The sequence below is a fragment of the Arachis ipaensis genome, chromosome B06, assembly GCF_000816755.2.
Source record: "Arachis ipaensis cultivar K30076 chromosome B06, Araip1.1, whole genome shotgun sequence".
NCBI lineage: Eukaryota > Viridiplantae > Streptophyta > Magnoliopsida > Fabales > Fabaceae > Arachis > Arachis ipaensis.
In genome coordinates, this window is record NC_029790.2 from 120,739,164 (window position 1) to 120,757,444 (window position 18,281).

Consider the following 18,281-nt stretch of genomic DNA (forward strand, 5'->3'; position numbering starts at 1 on the left):
TCTGTTCATACCCTGGGTCGAGCTATCCGACCCGAGTTGATTGACGACAAGTCGGCTGACCTCTTCAGGTCAGGACTATCCGACCTCTTCTCAAAGAGCTCGGCCAAATCCCCAGGAAAGCCTAAAAAGGGCCCAAACAGAGGAACACGACCCAAATCCAAAGGCAGCCCAAGCCTATAGAGATAAGGGCGGTTCCCTTGAAGATAAGATGACTTCACTCAAAGATAAGATAAGATAAGATAACTATCTTATCCTCCGAAAGATCACTCTACAACCATTATAAATACACTAGAGCACCCATGTATAACTCATACTCTGATTCTACTAAAAAACCTGCTTAATACCGTTGCTAACTTAAGCATCGGAGTCCCTTGCAGGTACCCCCACCCTCCGGTGGCAGAGGATCAGCAGCATAGCCAGTCTAACAAGTCGGACACCGCTCACCAGCCGGACGCGTCAACTCCGACCAGTACTGAAGATCTCATCCGAGATCGACCTATAGTTTTAGGTAACCCTCAGAACAGAAATACTAATAGATTATCATAGACGAAATAGAATTAATAGGTGATGCGAATTATGGGTTTTGGGAACTTTAGAAGATGCATCTCGGGGTTGCTCGGTCATGTATCTTGTTCTTTGATGGTTTATCTTGAAGTTTTGTTTCGTGTTTCTTTCTTGGAAAGTGAACTAATTATTCCCCAATCTTGTTCCTTGTTCATATGCTATTTTCATTTGATCTTAACTGCATATATTTACTTGAATTCCCTGAGATATCTACTTTTCTTAAGATGCGGTGTGGTTCTTTTGCTTCATGTCTTGCATCTTATGTATATCTCATTCCGATTAAATTTGGTTCTTTTGAAGTTTTTGTTTCGAACCTTATATTCTGAATTATTCCCTACCTGTTAGTGTTCTTAAACATTCTATTGAATTTTTGTGAACCCCGTCCATAAATTTTGTTCTTCTCTTCCTAAGTTTGATATCTTTTTAGGTAACTCAAGTTTGTTTTAGAGTCACGTGTGATTCTTTGGATATCTGCCTTGCGCTGTTTAAACTCCTTTTCTTGGCTCATGTATTCTCTGATGTAACTTTGGACTTGTTGATGCATCAAAGAGAAATGTAGAAATCTTTGTGAACATTGTCCTTGTTGCTTGTCCTTTCTCTGAGGTCTTGTATCATTTTGAGTGACTTGAGACTTGTTTTGATGACACATGCGATCGTTAGATATAGCAAGCGATATGTTAGTTCTTTAGGATATGTTGTGCGGACGCGGAAGGCGGAGTTTGTAAATGTGCGACATCACAGGATGTTGAGGAGCTTGATTCTTGCGTAGCAGTTTTGTTGATGTTAGACTTGTTCCTGTTAGTGGGTTGCAGAGTGTTTGATGAGGTTGAGAATTTGCGGAGAATCTGTTTAATATGGTATGGTTGGGAATTGTGAAGTTACGTCATGTTGAAGTTTAGGCAGCTGAAACTCTAAAGTTGGTATGAGTTCAGTATGCAAACTATATACCCGTCGCTTTAATACCAGCCTGCCTTGTAACCTTTCTGCATTGAGCCTATCTTGTATCTTCCGCTTTGCGCAAGATTTTTTTCCTATATTTTTAAGCCATAAGAATATCCTGGATTTAAAAACTGTATAAGTATATATAAACGTTGAGACCTTAAAGCTTCTTCTTTATATGTTACTTCTTATATATGCCAAAATATTTTGTTTTTTCCTAATGTGTTCAAAAGTAAAGCTAGTTTGAACTTCTTTCATCTTGTATCAATTTTCGAGGGGCGAACATTTTTATAAAATGGGTAAGATATAACTGAAGGTTCGGGCCTTCGAGGATAGAGAGACCAACGGAGGCTAGGTTTTACTCCTTTGGATTGTTATGTGAGGTAAAAGATATGAGAATAGGGAGAAGGGAGGGATCTAGAAGAAAAAGGTAGACTTGTTTCGATTTCCACTCAAACCGCCGCCAATTGAAAAATATAGCTACTGATTACAGTTTTACTACTACAATCGCTGTAAAATTTATAGATAGCTCAATTTCACCTTCTGGCGCTAAATTATTGCCAATATTTACCGTTTGTTTTGTAGTGTAAAATGTACTACAATCAATACAAATTGTTAAGATGGGTGATTGTCTCAAGATCCAAAGTAACCAATTAAGAGCTAACACTATATTAATTATTTATGATGAGACTTAGAAGTTTCATAGTATTTGTCAATTGTCATAGTGCGTACTCAGGGACGGATGTATGTATATAAGTGTGGGGGTAATTGCTCCCACTATGATTTGAAATTTTTTTGAGTAGTATATGATAATAATATTTATTTGCCCCCACTAAATTATTAAATTTGATCCCACAATAATTTTTTATTCAATTTTTGATACTTCATAATCAATTTAAAAATTTCATATTAGATGTTATTAGAATGATCAATTATCAATTTAAATGAAATTTATATTTTTTTTAGAAATCGACTTAAAAGAGTATTATTTATCTTTTTTTATATTAGTTTTAATTTTTTTTGTAACAACTGCATTAATTGAAAGAACTTTTTCAACTATGAATCTCAATAAGAGTTGGCTTCTAATTGTATGAGAAGTAAATTTCTAAATAAGCATTTACTGATATATATATATATATATATATATATTTACTGATATATATATATATATAAGAGTAATACTACACATTCAAGTTTTTTTATGAACTAAGTCTAACCAAGTTAAATAATAAGACTTAGAATAATGCTAGTCATATTTGATTTTTGTTATCTTAGATTAATTTGGTTGGACTTATTTAACAAAAAAATACTTGAATGTGTAGTATTATTCTATATAAAAAGAGAGATATTTCGATTGTATTGTTAAGAAAAAGATTGCTCAATTTTTTTAAAATATAAAACCTAAATAATAAAATTCTAAATTATGTGTTATTATTTAAATTATTATTTTAATATTTTAATTTATAAATTAAATATTTTAAAGACTAATCATATTATCTCTCAAAAAATAATTTAACTGCATTTTTTTAAAATTTTGGTCTACTTCGACAAAAAGAGTATAAACTAAAAACTTTAGTTGATCAATTAAATAACTCTTTTAAAAAAAATATTCTCAAACTAATAATATATTTTATTGATCTCAACTTAGTTCGTAAAATAATTTTATTCTTATATCATATTTGTAAATTTTTACTATGATATAATAATTGATAATATATACCTAATGATCATCATAGACGATCTTACTGTTATCAGTAATATTTTTTTTTGTTAGTGTTAAAATAAATAATAAATTTAAAAGAACATTTTTAGTTCTTTTTTCTTTGTATGGGCCAAAAAAATGCATTCTCAATCGATAATATTATTGGCTGGCTCACTCTTTTAAAGTCACACATGCACATTATGCCAATCTATTAAACAAAGGAACACAGTGATATGCTTACCTCTACAAAATCTGCTACATCACGTTGCGGTTGCAACTCTTCCATGTAACTGTTTTTGTGCATATCCACATAATGCATATTTTCTTACATCTGAACTGATAACTTTTTTTTTATATTAAATCTAAATGACTCTAAATCATAGCATTTTAAACTTCTAAAAAAAGACAGGGGTATACTTAAAATGCTTCTTATAAACATATATTAACATATAAACAAGACACATAATCTATTTCATTCAATCATCAAAACATCTTTATTTCATATTTGTTCTTTTCATCACCGAACTCATAAGAAAAGAAATAAGGAAAGGGAAGGCCGAAGCTTGCAAGAAAGAAAACCGTAACCCCACTAAAATTTTCGGTTTCGATTTCTTGAGATCCGTAACTCTAATCAAGAATCTAATCCGATAAAAGTGTTCGTATCTTCTTCCTCTACACGTTGGCGCCACTTTTGATCGGTGAAAGTTGACGATGACGTAGCTCCCCTACCCTTTGAGTTCGGCCAACTGGAGTTTTAGGAGGTACAGACGATTTCTGATATTTTTTTCTTTGGCAGCTCGGTCAGAAAGCTTCTCAGTAGCCTCGAGTATTTTGATTTCGTACGGAGGTAGGATTTCGATAAATTCTCACCAATTAAATTTCTGTTGGATAAGTGAATGGTTGTTGTGATTGATTATTGATGGAGTTTGATTGACTTTATATTGAATTTTGTTATATGTGATTAAGCTTGTGATTTGGTCATGTTTGTGCTTCCCAAACTGTGATAATGATGCTGATTTGGGGCTGTCATTGTGTTAGTTTTTGAATAAAATGGGTGAGGTTTAATGGCTGAGGAATTAAACTAAAAGCTGTGAAAAATCGGTAACTGTAAAATTCAAAAACGGGTTAAGATTTAAATGTATATTTTAAAAATAAAATAAAGAGGTTTTCGGTTCTTGGTGAAGAGAAGAATCAGCCAAGAAGAATTATTTTTGAGAAAATATACTTGTAGTTGTTTTAAGAGTATTATAAATATTATTTTAAATATTTGTTTAAAATTACTCATTTACATTAGAGTAAATTATTATTACAAATTATTATTTATCAAGATATTATTTTATAAGAATATTATTGTATGTATTATAAAAAATAAAACAGAGAGTAGTAAACAGATAATTTTTTTTTGAAAAATTTTAGAAAGATAAATCTAAGTTAAGGATCTCATGATCCTCTCTTCAAAAAATATTTAGAAAAAGATGAGAGAAGAGTGTGAAGATAATTTTTTATGTTAAAAGTAAGGAATTAAAAGAATGATGAGAAAAGAAAAGAAAAGAAAAGAATATATTAGTTAAAGGGATCTTTACCACAGGAGAGTAGAGAGCAAAAGATTAAAAGAATCTAAAGAACCTCTGCTACAGGAGAGCAGAGAATAGAAAAGAAAAGAAAGAAAGAATGAAAAGAAAATGAGTGAAGTAGAGATGATTGTTTACTTGCTGAAAACGAGCAGAGATATGATGGTGAGTCCACCGAGATTTGCTTTCCAGAAATACATCGGCCAATCTAGGGGATGGTCGCACCTGTAAGACAGATGTTGCTTACAGAGGTTATTGTTACATACATTGGCTAGAGAGAGCCTCACCTGTAAGACAGAGGTTGCTTACAGAAGTTATATTTGCATACATCGGCTCAAGAGAGTCGTACCTGTAAGACAAATGTTGCTTACAGAGGTTATAACACTAGAAACCAAACTTAGACAAAGGTTGCTAAGTTACGTTGGGAGCAGGTCAAAATCAACAGATGAGCTCATTACTTGCACTGGGATAGACATGCATCATACTTGTTTGCGCATATTTGTTTGTGAGTGTATTTTCTGTGATTGTGGGTGTGCTAAATGACTGTTTGAATTTTGTGTTTAATTATTGAATTTGATGATACCTTGTTGATTGTTATTGTTGACCAAGTATATATAAAATGAACATAACTCCAAACCTTGACCCTACTAAGAACTCCCCGGTTCTTACCCCTATCTCCACCCCCCTTTCAGCTACAGGTGCGAAGGCTTATTGTGAAGCTGCGGGAGCATAGAGGAATATGTTTACGAGTTGAGTTGTTAGAATTTATTTTCCCCTCGCCTTGTTAGTTAGAGTTTTATTCAGAGGGGTAGGTTCTATAATTGTTTTTGTATGTAATACTACAACGTATTATTAATATTAAGTATGTGAATATGTGTTGTTTGTACTTGTTGAAAAAGTTATAGTTTTAGTAAAATCATTGATAGATTTATGCGTAAAGGCTCAATAGTAAATAGATAATAAAAGGAATTAGGTTAGTAACGCCTTATTTTTGGTACGATCATGAGGTATTAAAAGTTAGGGTATTACAATTACCCAAATTAGTCCCCAAGAATTAAAAAAAAACGGATATTTTAGTCCCCAATAAAAATTAATACACAGATCAATCCCCAACGTTTCTCTCTGTTAGACATAATAGTCATCCGTCCAAAAAAATAAAATAAAATAATAATTATTATTAATTGCATAATAATATTAGAGATTATTTTATAAGAAATTTAAAGTTAAAATTATTTGATATTTTTGTATTTAATATAATCAAATGATATCCTATTTTAAAAGGAATTAATCTTCACGTACAAGTCTTTTTGCTATACAAGTTTTACAAGTTATGAAATTTGCTTATCCCAAAAACGTGCCTCTGATGTTACGTATGTTTCACGCGTCTCCTTAACAGATTTTTCAATCAACGCGCGCACGTTCTTCTTGTACCTTCTTCATGTTTTTCGTTATCGTCGTCATCAACATCATCTCTTCCTCCTCCTCCTCCTCTTCCTCCTTCTTTTTTCATTGGATTTTCTTCTCTTCCTTTCTTTTTCTCTTTCTCCTCCACCATCAGTTATCTCGTTGTTGAATATAATGAATAATTCAAGTTTAGATTGTCGATTGAACAAGAACGAAATTGATTATTATTTTTGAATCCAATCAAGTGGCTGAGGTGTGGTTCAATTCAGAAGAAAAAATACAAAATTAGAGAAAATATTTTTCTATATTTGTAGCAAATTTGGGTGTAACACGAAGATATTTGGGTGTAAAATGAAGATATTTAGGTGTATTTTTATTTTGATAAGTTCTGCATAATTCAAAACTCTTCCTCTTCCTCATCCTCATCTTCTGCTGCTTTTTTTTCATCATCATCACCATCTTCTTCTTCTTTTTTTCTTATTCATCTTTTCCTTTTTGTTTTACCTTCTCAAGTTTCTTCTTGTTTTACTCATTTAACAAAGAAGAAGAAACATATAATGCTGTAAAATTACTTGGAAGAGGATGAACTTACATTCATTTAACTAAAAGAAAGAAAGAAATAAGGAAAAGAAGAAGAAGAAAAAAAAATGCAGCATTAGAAGAAATATTTTTCTGTACAAAAATACTATTTGTACACTAAAATCATGCACTAAAATCAGCCACCAATGTATTTGTGTATAAATACATGTATGCTTTAATTTATTTTCAATGTATATTTGTATTCTAGTATGTATTTTATACTGGTGGCTGATTTTAATGTACACGTAGCATAACTCATTTCTGTATTTGCAGCAAATTTGGGTGTAACACGAGGATATTTGGGTGTAAAACGAAGATATTTGGGTGTATTTTTATTCTGATAAGTTCTGCATAATTCAGAACTCTTCCTCTTCCTCTTCCTCCTCCTCATCTTTTGCTGATGCTTCTTTTTTTTTCATCATCATCACCATCTTCTTCTTTTTTTCTTATTCATCTTTTTCTTTTTGTTTTACCTTCTCAAGTTTCTTCTTGTTTTACTTTCTTAACAAAAATAAAAACAAAAAAATTAAACAAAGAAGAAGAAGAAACACATAATGCTGTAAAATTACTTGGAAGAGGATGAACTTACATTCATTTAACTAAAAGAAAGAAAGAAATAAGGAAAAGAAGAAGAAAAAAATGCAACATTAGGAAATATTTTTCTGTACAAAAATGCTATTTGTACACTAAAATCAGCCACTAAAATCAGTCACCAATGTATTTGTGTATAAATACATGTGTGTTTTAATTTATTTTTAATGTATATTTGTATTTCAGTATATATTTTATACTGGTGCCTGACTTTGGTGGTTGATTTTATTGTATACGTAGCACAACTCATTTCTGTATTTGCAGCAAATTTGGGTGTAAAACGAAGATATTTGGGTGTAAAACGAAAATATTTGGGTGTATTTTTATTCTGATAAATTCTGTATAATTCAAAACTCTTCCTCTTCCTCATTTTCTGCTGCTTCTTCTTCATCATCTTCTTATTTCATGTTCTCATATTTTTTTTTGGGAGAAAAAATCAAACAAAGAAGAAAAAATATATAATGTTGCAAAACAAAAAGAAGGAGGAGAAACACGACAATGAAGATGAAACACGCGAAGAAAAAGGAGGAGAAACACAAAGAAGAAGGAGAAGAAGAAGGAAGAAGAAGAGGAGGAGAACGCAAAGTAAAAATGACAGTTGTGGTTTTCATCGAAGAAGAAGAAGAAGAGTCGTTCATAATGGTGAAGAAGCGCTTTGGAAACGTAATGCGCGTGTTAACACCAGTGTTCTGAAAACCGAACCAGACCGGCCAGTTCGACCGAATTAACCGGGAACCGGTCCTCTAGCCGGTTCGGTTGATGTGGAAAATCGTCGGGTAAAAAACGGTGAAAAAACCGGTCGAACCGATGGTTAACTGGTGAACCGATAAAACCGATCGGTTTTTTAACGGTTTTTAAAATTATAATTAAAAAAGAAAAAAGAAAATGGATAATATAAAAAGCCCAATTTCCCAGTTCCCCTCCATCAGAAAAAACTGCCCTCGCCGTCGCCGAACTCTTCTTGTCAGCAAGAGGGTGCCTCGCCGCCAGTAGTGACAAACAGAGGGTTAGCTCAAAGCTCTTGGCCATCCATTCTCTTCTCCTCCACGTCGTGGCCTTTACCCTTGCAGATCGAAGCTCGTGGCCTCTTCACTACATCGTCTTCGTCTTCTTCGTTGTGGACTTGCAGATCGAAGTGTGGTCAGTTGGATTCCTCCATCGTCTTCGTCTTCTTCGTCGTGGACTTGCTCGATCCTTGTCTCTGTCTCGTCGTTCCTCCCTTGCCGGTAGTTGAGTTTTGTTCTTTCCTCGCCGCCTGTTTCGCTCTTCCTTCGAAGTCAGATTGATTCCTCTGTCGTCTGTAAATCTGCTTCATTTTTTCTTTTGTTAATTTCTATGAATTTGAGTTTCTGTATTTTAATGATTCAAACCTATGTTTGCTTCAATTTATGGTTGCTTATTTTATTAGTTTTATTGAGGTACTGAATTCTGATTCTTGGTTGCTGTTTCTTTTACTTCTGAGTTAGTGTTGATGGTGGTATGAAGGCCAAATTTGGATTAATGGTGTAATTTTTGTCTCTGAATTCTCTGATTTTTTCTATTTTTGAATTATAAAAAATTATTTTGAAAGATTTTCTTGTTTTATACTTTTGTTGCTGATTGATGAGGATTGCTGATTACTTACAAGAACTTAGGGGAGAATACTGTTGTTGGCTTGTTGCTTAAGTGTTAACTGATAAGTGTGTTAAGTTTTTTATTTTTATAATTTTTATGAAATTGGAATAATTGTTGATGGTTGATTTCAGGAAATCTGGCATAATTTTGTTATGGTGTTTTACTGCTCTCTTAAATTTTGATAAATTTTGATGATAGTTGTTGGTGTTATGTTAAATTTTCTAAAATAATTTTATTGATGATTGATGATATTTTTTTTTTAAATATTTGAAATTATATATTTAAATTTTAATAATTTTATTTAATATTTAATTAAACCGGTTGAACCTCGGTCGAACCATTAAACCAGTGAACCAGTCACTCTACCGGTTCATTGACCGGTCCGATTCTCGCAACCATGGTTAACACGCTTTTGTGGGTGAACGTAGCTTTTGTTGGGTTTGACCCAACTTGTAAGACTTGTAAGTCAAAAAAACTTATATGTGTAGCATAACTGTTTTAAAAAACATGTTTATATTAAAAGAAAATATTTTAGTTTGGATTTCAAAATATCATTATTCACCTTACTTGTTTCTAATAAAAAGAGTGTATTAATTTACTAGTATCATGGTCCACATGTATAAAGTTATGTTGTTAATAATAAAGGTTGACATATAGTAAAAATAAAATAAACAGAAATTATTATGTCTGATAGAGAAAATGCTAAAGATTGATTTGTATATTATTTTTTTTGAGGATTAAAATATATACTTTTAAAATTTTTAAGAATTGATCTGAGTAATTACTGTATTAAAAAATAAATTAATAACTGAAATACTGTTAGAATAAAATCTTGAGGATTGTTCTTTATATAAATTTTTTTAAAAATTAAAATATTTACTTTTAAAATCTTTGAAAACAGATAATTAATCGTAAAATTATATCCAATTAAGACTAGATCTTATCGTGTAACTCATCTATAAATCTAGATCGTTAAGTAAATAATTTATCTAATTTTTACTTAAACATAGATATCGGAGTCTTTTTCTTTATCTCCCAACCGTTGTTCTAAAATTGACGTGAAGAACCATCACCTCAGATACACTTGGGTCCAGTATCCAAATTAATTGCTATTTTCTTGCCGTAAATGTATTTTTAAATAAATTTAATTTTAATACACTAACATATATTTATATAATTATATTTATTTTTTTAAATAATTATTCACATAATTAATATAAAAAATAATTTTTTTAAAAATAACATTATTTAATTAAATGTGTCAAAATTAAATTTTTCTTTTAATTTAGTCATTATTTCGAATAAAAGGAAATATAATTAAAAAAAAAAAAGACACAAGGGCTCTCATAACACGAGGTATATTCGAGTGGCTCACTTAATTAATTGGCACAATACAAACACCAACCTTGACCAAATTCAACTTCACTCCACCACCACTGCCTTCTCCACAAATATCAAAACACAAGAAGCAGCATCTCAAGTCTCAACATAACATAACATTTCCATTCACCGACTCAGAGAGAGAGCGAGAGATGCCGGAGGAAACGACGTCGATCGACTATGTCATGGAGGCAGCCTCGGGGCCACACTTCTCCGGTCTCCGCCTCGACGGCCTCCTCTCCTCCCCGCCCTCCTCCTCTACCTCCTCTCCCGCCCATCGCTTCTCCTCCGCACCCGATCTTTCCTCCGCCCTATCCCCCGATTCTCTCAACCAGCCCTTCGTTATTGGTCACTCCTCCTTTCTTACTTCCATTTTCCCCTATACTTTATATCTTTTAATTGTTTGAGTTAATTATTGAATGGAACTGAAACAAAGCTAAACATGCGTGCGCAGGTGTTTCTGGAGGTACTGCTTCTGGGAAGACCACTGTCTGTGACATGATCATTCAGCAGCTTCATGATCACCGCGTTGTTCTTGTCAATCAGGTACCGATTTTTTAAATAATAATAATATTTGTTAAGAGTATATTTTAGATGTTATATAATAATATAGTATCATATTTTGCCTTGTATTTATATTGTTTTAGTTTGATTGTAGTTTAATTTTCTTGATATAATTATATTGTATTTTTAGCCTAAGTTTTGAAATTGTTGCATTAGGTGTATTTGGTTTTGTGTTTGTGTTTGTAGGATTCATTTTACCGTGGTTTGAGACCTGAAGAGTTGGAAAGAGTTCACGAGTACAATTTTGATCATCCAGGTACTTTTTTGAAAAATTATTTTATGTATTTATTTATACAAGCATGGCATCTTAGCTTGCAACTTCATAGAATGCAAATCAAGTTTAAAGAAACATTTTGATTTTTTCCCTTCTTGGATTGATTTTGTAACAATAGAATCTACTCAAATTTGGTTACATTTGTTTATATGAGTGCTTAATTTGATTCTAGCTTTGTTTGTTGAAATTGACCTGTGTTCAGTAGTTAACCTTTATAACCGATTTTCTTTCAGGTAAGCTGGTAGTGTAAATTACAACTATAAAATCAATTTAATTCATATTTAATGTGTTACAACTTCCGAACATGGAAAGCGGAACTTTTTATCCAAAAATAAAAGAAAGAAGAAATCGATTCATAAATCAATTTGATGACATGTTTTGGTTATGAGTTTCAAAGATGGGAAGTGGTTTTTGAAATCCAATTCAATTAAAATCATTTTCAGTTTTAAATAATTCCAAAATATCCTTTTTCTGATAGTGAGTTCCAACATATCCTTAAATGATTCTATTGTTTTGCACACCAAAAAAAGGAAGAAAAGAAAAGTTGTTTTATTGCCTTTTTGTTTTATCTTATTTCCATTGCCATATGTTGGATCTTTATTTCCTTGTAGATGCCTTCGACACCGAACAGCTATTAGAGTGCATGAGAAAGCTTATTGCTGGCCAGAGTGTGCAGGTGCCAATTTATGACTTTAAGAAGCACCAACGGTGTTCAGATAGTTTTCGGCAGGTATCATTTCCCAGAATGTTCAAGAATATTTATATATGTAGTTGATGGATAAGGTTTACAAGTGGTCTTAGCAGGTGGTGCTTTAAGCATGACATTAACCATTTTTTTTGCAAGTGAAGATGCAATGCAACCTTGAATTAATAACATGATAATTGAATTTGGTTATTGGACATTTCGAGCTGCCTTTGGATTTGCATTATTCATTTGTTTTCCGCATGTTCTGATTTGTTTCAGTCATTGATGTTGCCAGTTATACCCAGTATGCCCTTCAGTTACTTTAGTCTTCTAGATACAACAAAAATAGTCTTATCCAGGATTTACTAATGTGGTTAATGCATATATTTTATGATTGAAAGAATAAATACAATTAGATGGAGGAGTGCAAAGCAGAATTAAGTTATATGAACTATAATTAGAAGAGAGAACAATCATGTAGGCCCATTGGTTTTTTAAGTTGATATCTGCATAAAAGTTAATTGTATACCAGATCTATAAGTAAAATCTTGTTTTAAGTTTGGCCTATATACTCTCACCCTGGAAAAATGGAGGAGGTCATCATGTTATTAGGGAGAAAAGAAAAACAAGGAGAGATGTAATGAAACAGAGGAAGTCTTCCATTCCTCTTATATTAATCTATGGAGCTTTCTTCCAAAATCATTGTGCTGACACCAATAAGAGGTCAAAAGAATGGTACACATGGCAGAAGTTTTCCTTTTTACTCTTTCCAAAACCTTGAAACCTTAAAACTTACTGGGTTTTAACTCAGTACAAACTCAAGTTCCCTGTGCACACCAAAAGCCTTTTCCATGCAAATGACTGTTGTTCAATTCAGAAACATTTGTGTTGCTGTCTAATTAAAATCTTTCATATGATGCATTTTAGTGGGAAAAAGAAATTTGTTCAATTCCCACCAAATATAAATAGTGTATTTTGCACATGCAAAATCTAGTTGGTTTTTACATAGAAGAAAATTTATTTTATACAGTATTAAGTGGAGAATATACAAAGAGAATGGAAGATAAGAGGTCCTTGTTAAACTGAAAACAAGAACCAACAAACGAAATCATGAAAAGAACAAATCTTCCCAATTTCTTAGGCTCATTATATTCGAGTGAGAAACCTCTACAAAATCTTGCACCAAGTAAAAGCCGACCACGTAATCCTATACCACAAGACCTGCTTGTCTGTATATTATTTGTCATTAAAGCAGCGTAGTTATTTTCCAGAAAACTACATCAAACCTTTGAGCATAACGCTACAAGAAAAGTGATCAGCATTCTTACATAATTGAAGCAAAGACAAACAAAGTTAGATTTAACAAAGCAGAGGACCTCTCTAATCCTCTGCATTGTCAATGACTTGGATGGCTTTTCTTTCAAAACCTTCTGTTGAAAACAATGATTGACCATAAGAGTGTAAACATGGCGAAAGTTGTCCTCCTTTCTCTTTCCAAAACCTTGAAAAATCTTGTAATAATTATATCTGAATTTAGTCCAAACCATTTCTGAAAAAGCTCCAACATGAACCCTAAAATTTTCTTTAATGGAAAACACTGATGGTCAATGTAAAAACATTTCTGTTGTTTCCTTGATAGTCTTACTTCATGCAAACATCAGTAGATGAACTTAGTTCATGAGGTCCTACAAAATATAAGTACATTTTGCACCTGTTGAAGTATTTACCATATTTTATATTTTATGAGCATTCAAATGTATCAGACAATTGCTGTGGCAATAAATTTTGTACTTTTTTATGGTTTTTGATTTGCCATCTCTAATTTCTGCTCAGGTCAATGCTTCTGATGTCATTATATTGGAGGGAATTCTTGTATTCCATGATCAGGATGTCCGGGATTTAATGAACATGAAGATCTTTGTTGACACAGGTTTGCTTGATATGTCCCATCGCATGTCATGTATTTTTATAAAATACTGGGAATTTATTGGGAAAATTTTCCATCTCTATCTCTAACGTCCTCTTGTTTTGATCGCATTTACGCAAGTGCTTTTAAAAAATAAATTGAAATGGAAACTTTCCCTATTAGATTGGCTGCCAGCTTAGGTTTAAATATCACTATGCATTATACACAATCTATTATTCTTACACTATATGAAAGCTTTCCCTTGTTCCTTATTAACTCTAGTTTTATCTTTAACTGTCAATTGTTTGCAGATGCTGATGTGAGACTAGCTCGTAGGATTAGACGTGACACAGTGGAGCGAGGGAGGGACATAAACTCTGTTCTTGAACAGGTATTGCCAACAATATTCTCAGTAACCACAGTTTAATTGCACCTAGGCTAATAATGAGTATGAATTCTTATATATATTTTTTAATAAGTTTGAAGCATGAGATTTGGATTGATAAGTTATATGCTAGACTATGTCAGTTGATATGTATGAAGAGTAGATCTAAGAGGGGAAGCTGAGTAAGGTATAGAATTAATGGGATATGCATGTATTAATGTGAAACAGGCTAAAGGAATTAGTGAAATGATATGGTTGTATTAGCTGTAATGCTGTGAGAATTTATTGAGATTAGTTGGACAAGCCTATGGATGTTAGGATATCCTTGTTTTCAAATGAAATGTGAACAATCACTTCTAAGATTTATATCTTACTGCCTACAATGCTGATTTTGCAGTACGCAAAGTTTGTTAAGCCTGCCTTTGATGATTTTGTTCTACCGTCAAAGAAGTATGCTGATGTGATCATTCCTCGGGGAGGTGATAATCATGTTGCCATTGATTTGATCGTGCAACATATCCGCACAAAGCTTGGTCAGCATGATCTGTGCAAAATATATCCAAATGTTTATGTTATTCAATCAACATTTAGGTAATGTCCTACTTCAGCATTTAGGTCTTGACTATTAATTGTAGTACTACACTGAGTATTTTTGCAGTTATTATTTCTGTTTATAGGGTACAAGCTGGTATAATTTTACTTGTTCCTTTTTTTATTTGGTTGTTTATTGATTGTGCTTGTCTCAGATAAGGGGGATGCATACATTGATTCGTGACAAAGACATATCAAAGCATGATTTCGTATTTTATTCTGATCGGCTTATTCGTCTGGTACTGTATGCGCTACTGCTCTCTTGAACTACTTTATTGCGGGTTTTTTGTTTCCTTAGTGTTCTGGTATATCAGAGATAACTTCGTTTTTTTATCATAGGTTGTTGAGCATGGTCTTGGTCATCTCCCATTCACCGAAAAGCAAGTCGTTACTCCAACAGGTAATTTTCTGCCCTAGTTTATCACAACCGCTGTTCTTGGTTTGGACCAAGAGTTGTGTTTTGGGAACTGTTTCATATATGCTTACTACATGAATTTTGGCTTGTGTTGGTTATACTGATTCACTGAGATGATGTTTCAAACAGGATCTGTCTACACTGGTGTTGATTTCTGCAAGAAACTATGTGGTGTTTCAATTGTTCGAAGGTGAGCTTTGAGCCAGGTATTGGTTTTGGCAGGTCCAGTCTAATTAGGATAGTGCTACTATAAATGCATTGATTGAAGCTTTAACATTACTTCTCTTTTTTGGTTAGACTAGTAGTCTAAGTTTGCGTTTACCATATAGTTATCAACTTATCGTTCAGTCCTTATTCTAAAATTAGAATTATTCACCATGATATTCTGTCTAGGCCATTTGCCTTAAGCTGGATATTTGTCATTTTTGTATAACAGTGGTGAGAGCATGGAGAATGCACTTCGTGCATGTTGTAAGGGCATTAAAATAGGGAAAATTCTGATTCATCGGGATGGAGACGATGGACAACAGGTATATAAAACTTTTCAGAACAGACGTGACTTATCGGAGAGACCTCATCTATAGGATGGATGTTGTGTTTAATGGTAGAATCCTTTGCTTTTTTGAGCAGCTTATATATGAGAAGCTTCCCAAGGATATTTCAGAACGGCATGTCTTGCTTCTCGATCCTGTCCTTGCTACAGGTGATTTCTTTATATGCTCTTGAAGATTTGCTATGTTTTCAGCTCTTTAACTATTTAGTGTTCTAATATATCTATATTAATGTTTTTCATGTTACAGTGGGATATATTTACTGAAACCGTTTATGCGATCAATTCATGCTTGCCCTTCTATTATATTCTTTAATTCATGTGGGAGAAATCCTATTTCATATATGTAGGAAGTGTTAGCCTAGGAAGGGAAAGAAGTAGCTATTTACTTCAAGTTGTTCACTCTAACGGTGTAGCACAGTGGTTGTTACTGATTCGCATCATATTTGTGAACATGGAATACTATTGTATTTTCTTTTTTTGTTTTGGGAGCGATGACCATTAAATATTTTCATTATTATTCTGGTCGTCTAGCATTGATTTGTGTTGCTAATTCATTTTGTTTCGATGCTGATAAAATGTTGACATCAATAACTTACATTGTAGGTAACTCCGCCAACCAAGCAATTGAGTTACTCATTCAGAAAGGAGTTCCAGAGTCCCACATTATATTCCTGAATCTCATTTCTGTGAGTTAAAATTTGGATGCCTTCACTGCATATATAATCGCAAGTATTTGTTTTTTATTTCTCACTCAATGTACACACTTTTGAATTCAGGCTCCTGAGGGGATCCATTGTGTGTGTAAACGGTTTCCCTCACTGAAAATTGTCACATCTGAGATTGATGCCGCCTTAAACGATGAGTTTCGGGTTATCCCTGGATTGGGCGAGTTTGGGGATCGCTACTTTGGTACAGATGATTGATCCTACAGGCTAAGTGTAACCTGATCTATTTGGGTAGGCTGCGTAGCCATAAGAAATGAAAAGGAGAACAATGCATTGTAATGAGATATACAAGATTCAGAAGCCGACTTTGTCTATGATTTGGTGCAACCAGATTAAAATAAGAACGAGCGTAACTCACTGTTATATTGATAAGGCATGAGTGGTTTTCATCATGTTAGTTTGCAGTAAAGATGGTGTCATACAAAAAATGCGAGTAGAAAATTCAACCTATGTATCTGTTTGGTGATTATGTGCAAAAAAGTTGTTTGCTATGCATAATACATAAATACATAAATAGGTCTAAAATATGGAGGACCTTGTTAAATTATGAAGCCTCATAATCTAAAGCCTCTTTAAACTATGCTACTCCACTCACAGTATAATTTCCATATCAGTAGATAGGCGAATATTAATGTGTTTCGGTAAAAAGTACATAAAAAGTGTATCAATGATTGAACATTGAAGTAACAAATGAATTAGCAGGTTTTACTAAGTATTTCTTTTGAAGTACATACAACCCTAAAAACGCAAATTAATTTTATTATGGAGGCAACGTTAGTGTAGGACATGGATATGGAGAGTTGGGGAGCTTTATCGGACTGTGGTGTAAGGAAGACAGTAATCGGACCCTGCGAGTTGCTGAAGGGAACTCGGACCTTCTGATTTCCTGTAACTTAAAAAAAAAAAATTTTTCATGCACAAGTCGGATCCAGCAATTAGTAGATCCAAATTCAAACAAAAAACCAACAAAGAAAACGGACCATCCGTGTTAGGAGATATCGCACGGTCTGATTTCTTCTATGTGAATTTTGTATGCTACAAGCAAAACGGACCCTCTGATTTGCTTACAAAATTTTTAAAACAAAGAACTCGGAGGGTCCGATTTCTTCCTATCAAATATGAGCTAAAAACTATCCCACAATTCTGTGTAGCACCCCCATCTTCCATAGCCCAGCACAACACCTGTCCCTCCTCCATAACGAAAAAAATCAGCCAAAATATGACAAAATATTCACATTATAATATTTAGGAGTGAATTTTTATTTTCAACTCTAACAACTAATTGTTAACTTCTAATTCTAGACCTGCAGCGACAATAATAATGCCTAATTATATAGCATGGTCCAACAATGCCATTGCGTTTTGTTATAAATTTGGAGTTAATTTATTTATGTGTTGATCTCTTTTGAAAACATTTTCTGGTTTTTCAGTTGATTTTCACAATTTTAAATTATGAATCTAGTTAGTTCCTCTCTCAATTAATACTGTTAACGGAAATTTGAAATAGAATGTTAACAGCCACTATGACATGTTATTAGGTGAGATGATAAGGCGAGACATGTGTTGTTTTCCTGCTTGTACGGGATAATGAAATTGGCCATTCAATATCCAATCTTAAACGGTGACTCTATCAACAATGTCAATGGAAAAATAGTGTGGAAGTTAGCTGCCAGTAAAGATGAAATTGTACCCATGGCGGGTGCTTTGCGAATTGCGAGGCGAAATTGTTATCAAATTTTGATAATTTTTATACAAATCTAATTAAAAAATTAAGATATTTTCATTCTTAGAAACTGATGAACATACACAAATTTTTTTTTTTATGATTTTGGTTGTAAA

At 32.9% G+C, this 18,281-nt stretch overlaps 1 protein-coding gene and 2 long non-coding RNA genes across 3 annotated transcripts in view; 2 read left to right on the top strand and 1 right to left on the bottom strand.

The window, feature by feature from the left end:
• Positions 1-4,942, top strand: part of LOC107648415 — a 20,926-nt gene extending 15,984 nt beyond the window's left edge. Inside the window, exons 2-3 of the long non-coding RNA XR_001621918.2 lie at positions 2,124-2,127; positions 4,932-4,942. This is a non-coding gene — a long non-coding RNA (uncharacterized LOC107648415). The remainder of the gene's footprint in view (positions 1-2,123; positions 2,128-4,931) is intronic.
• On the top strand, positions 10,331-16,851 carry LOC107605024 (uridine kinase-like protein 2, chloroplastic). The gene is made up of 14 exons (XM_016306759.2): positions 10,331-10,692; positions 10,799-10,890; positions 11,095-11,164; positions 11,794-11,912; positions 13,701-13,797; positions 14,085-14,164; positions 14,556-14,746; positions 14,901-14,988; positions 15,089-15,149; positions 15,294-15,354; positions 15,601-15,694; positions 15,795-15,867; positions 16,321-16,403; positions 16,494-16,851. The coding sequence occupies exons 1-14, from the start codon at positions 10,497-10,499 to the stop codon at positions 16,638-16,640; spliced, it is 1,452 nt and encodes a 483-aa protein (XP_016162245.1). The 5' UTR covers positions 10,331-10,496; the 3' UTR covers positions 16,641-16,851.
• On the bottom strand, positions 16,562-18,103 carry LOC110263526. Its single transcript, XR_002349323.1, has 2 exons — positions 17,095-18,103; positions 16,562-16,961 (listed from the first exon to the last, which is right to left on the bottom strand). It is a non-coding gene; the product is annotated as an uncharacterized LOC110263526 (long non-coding RNA).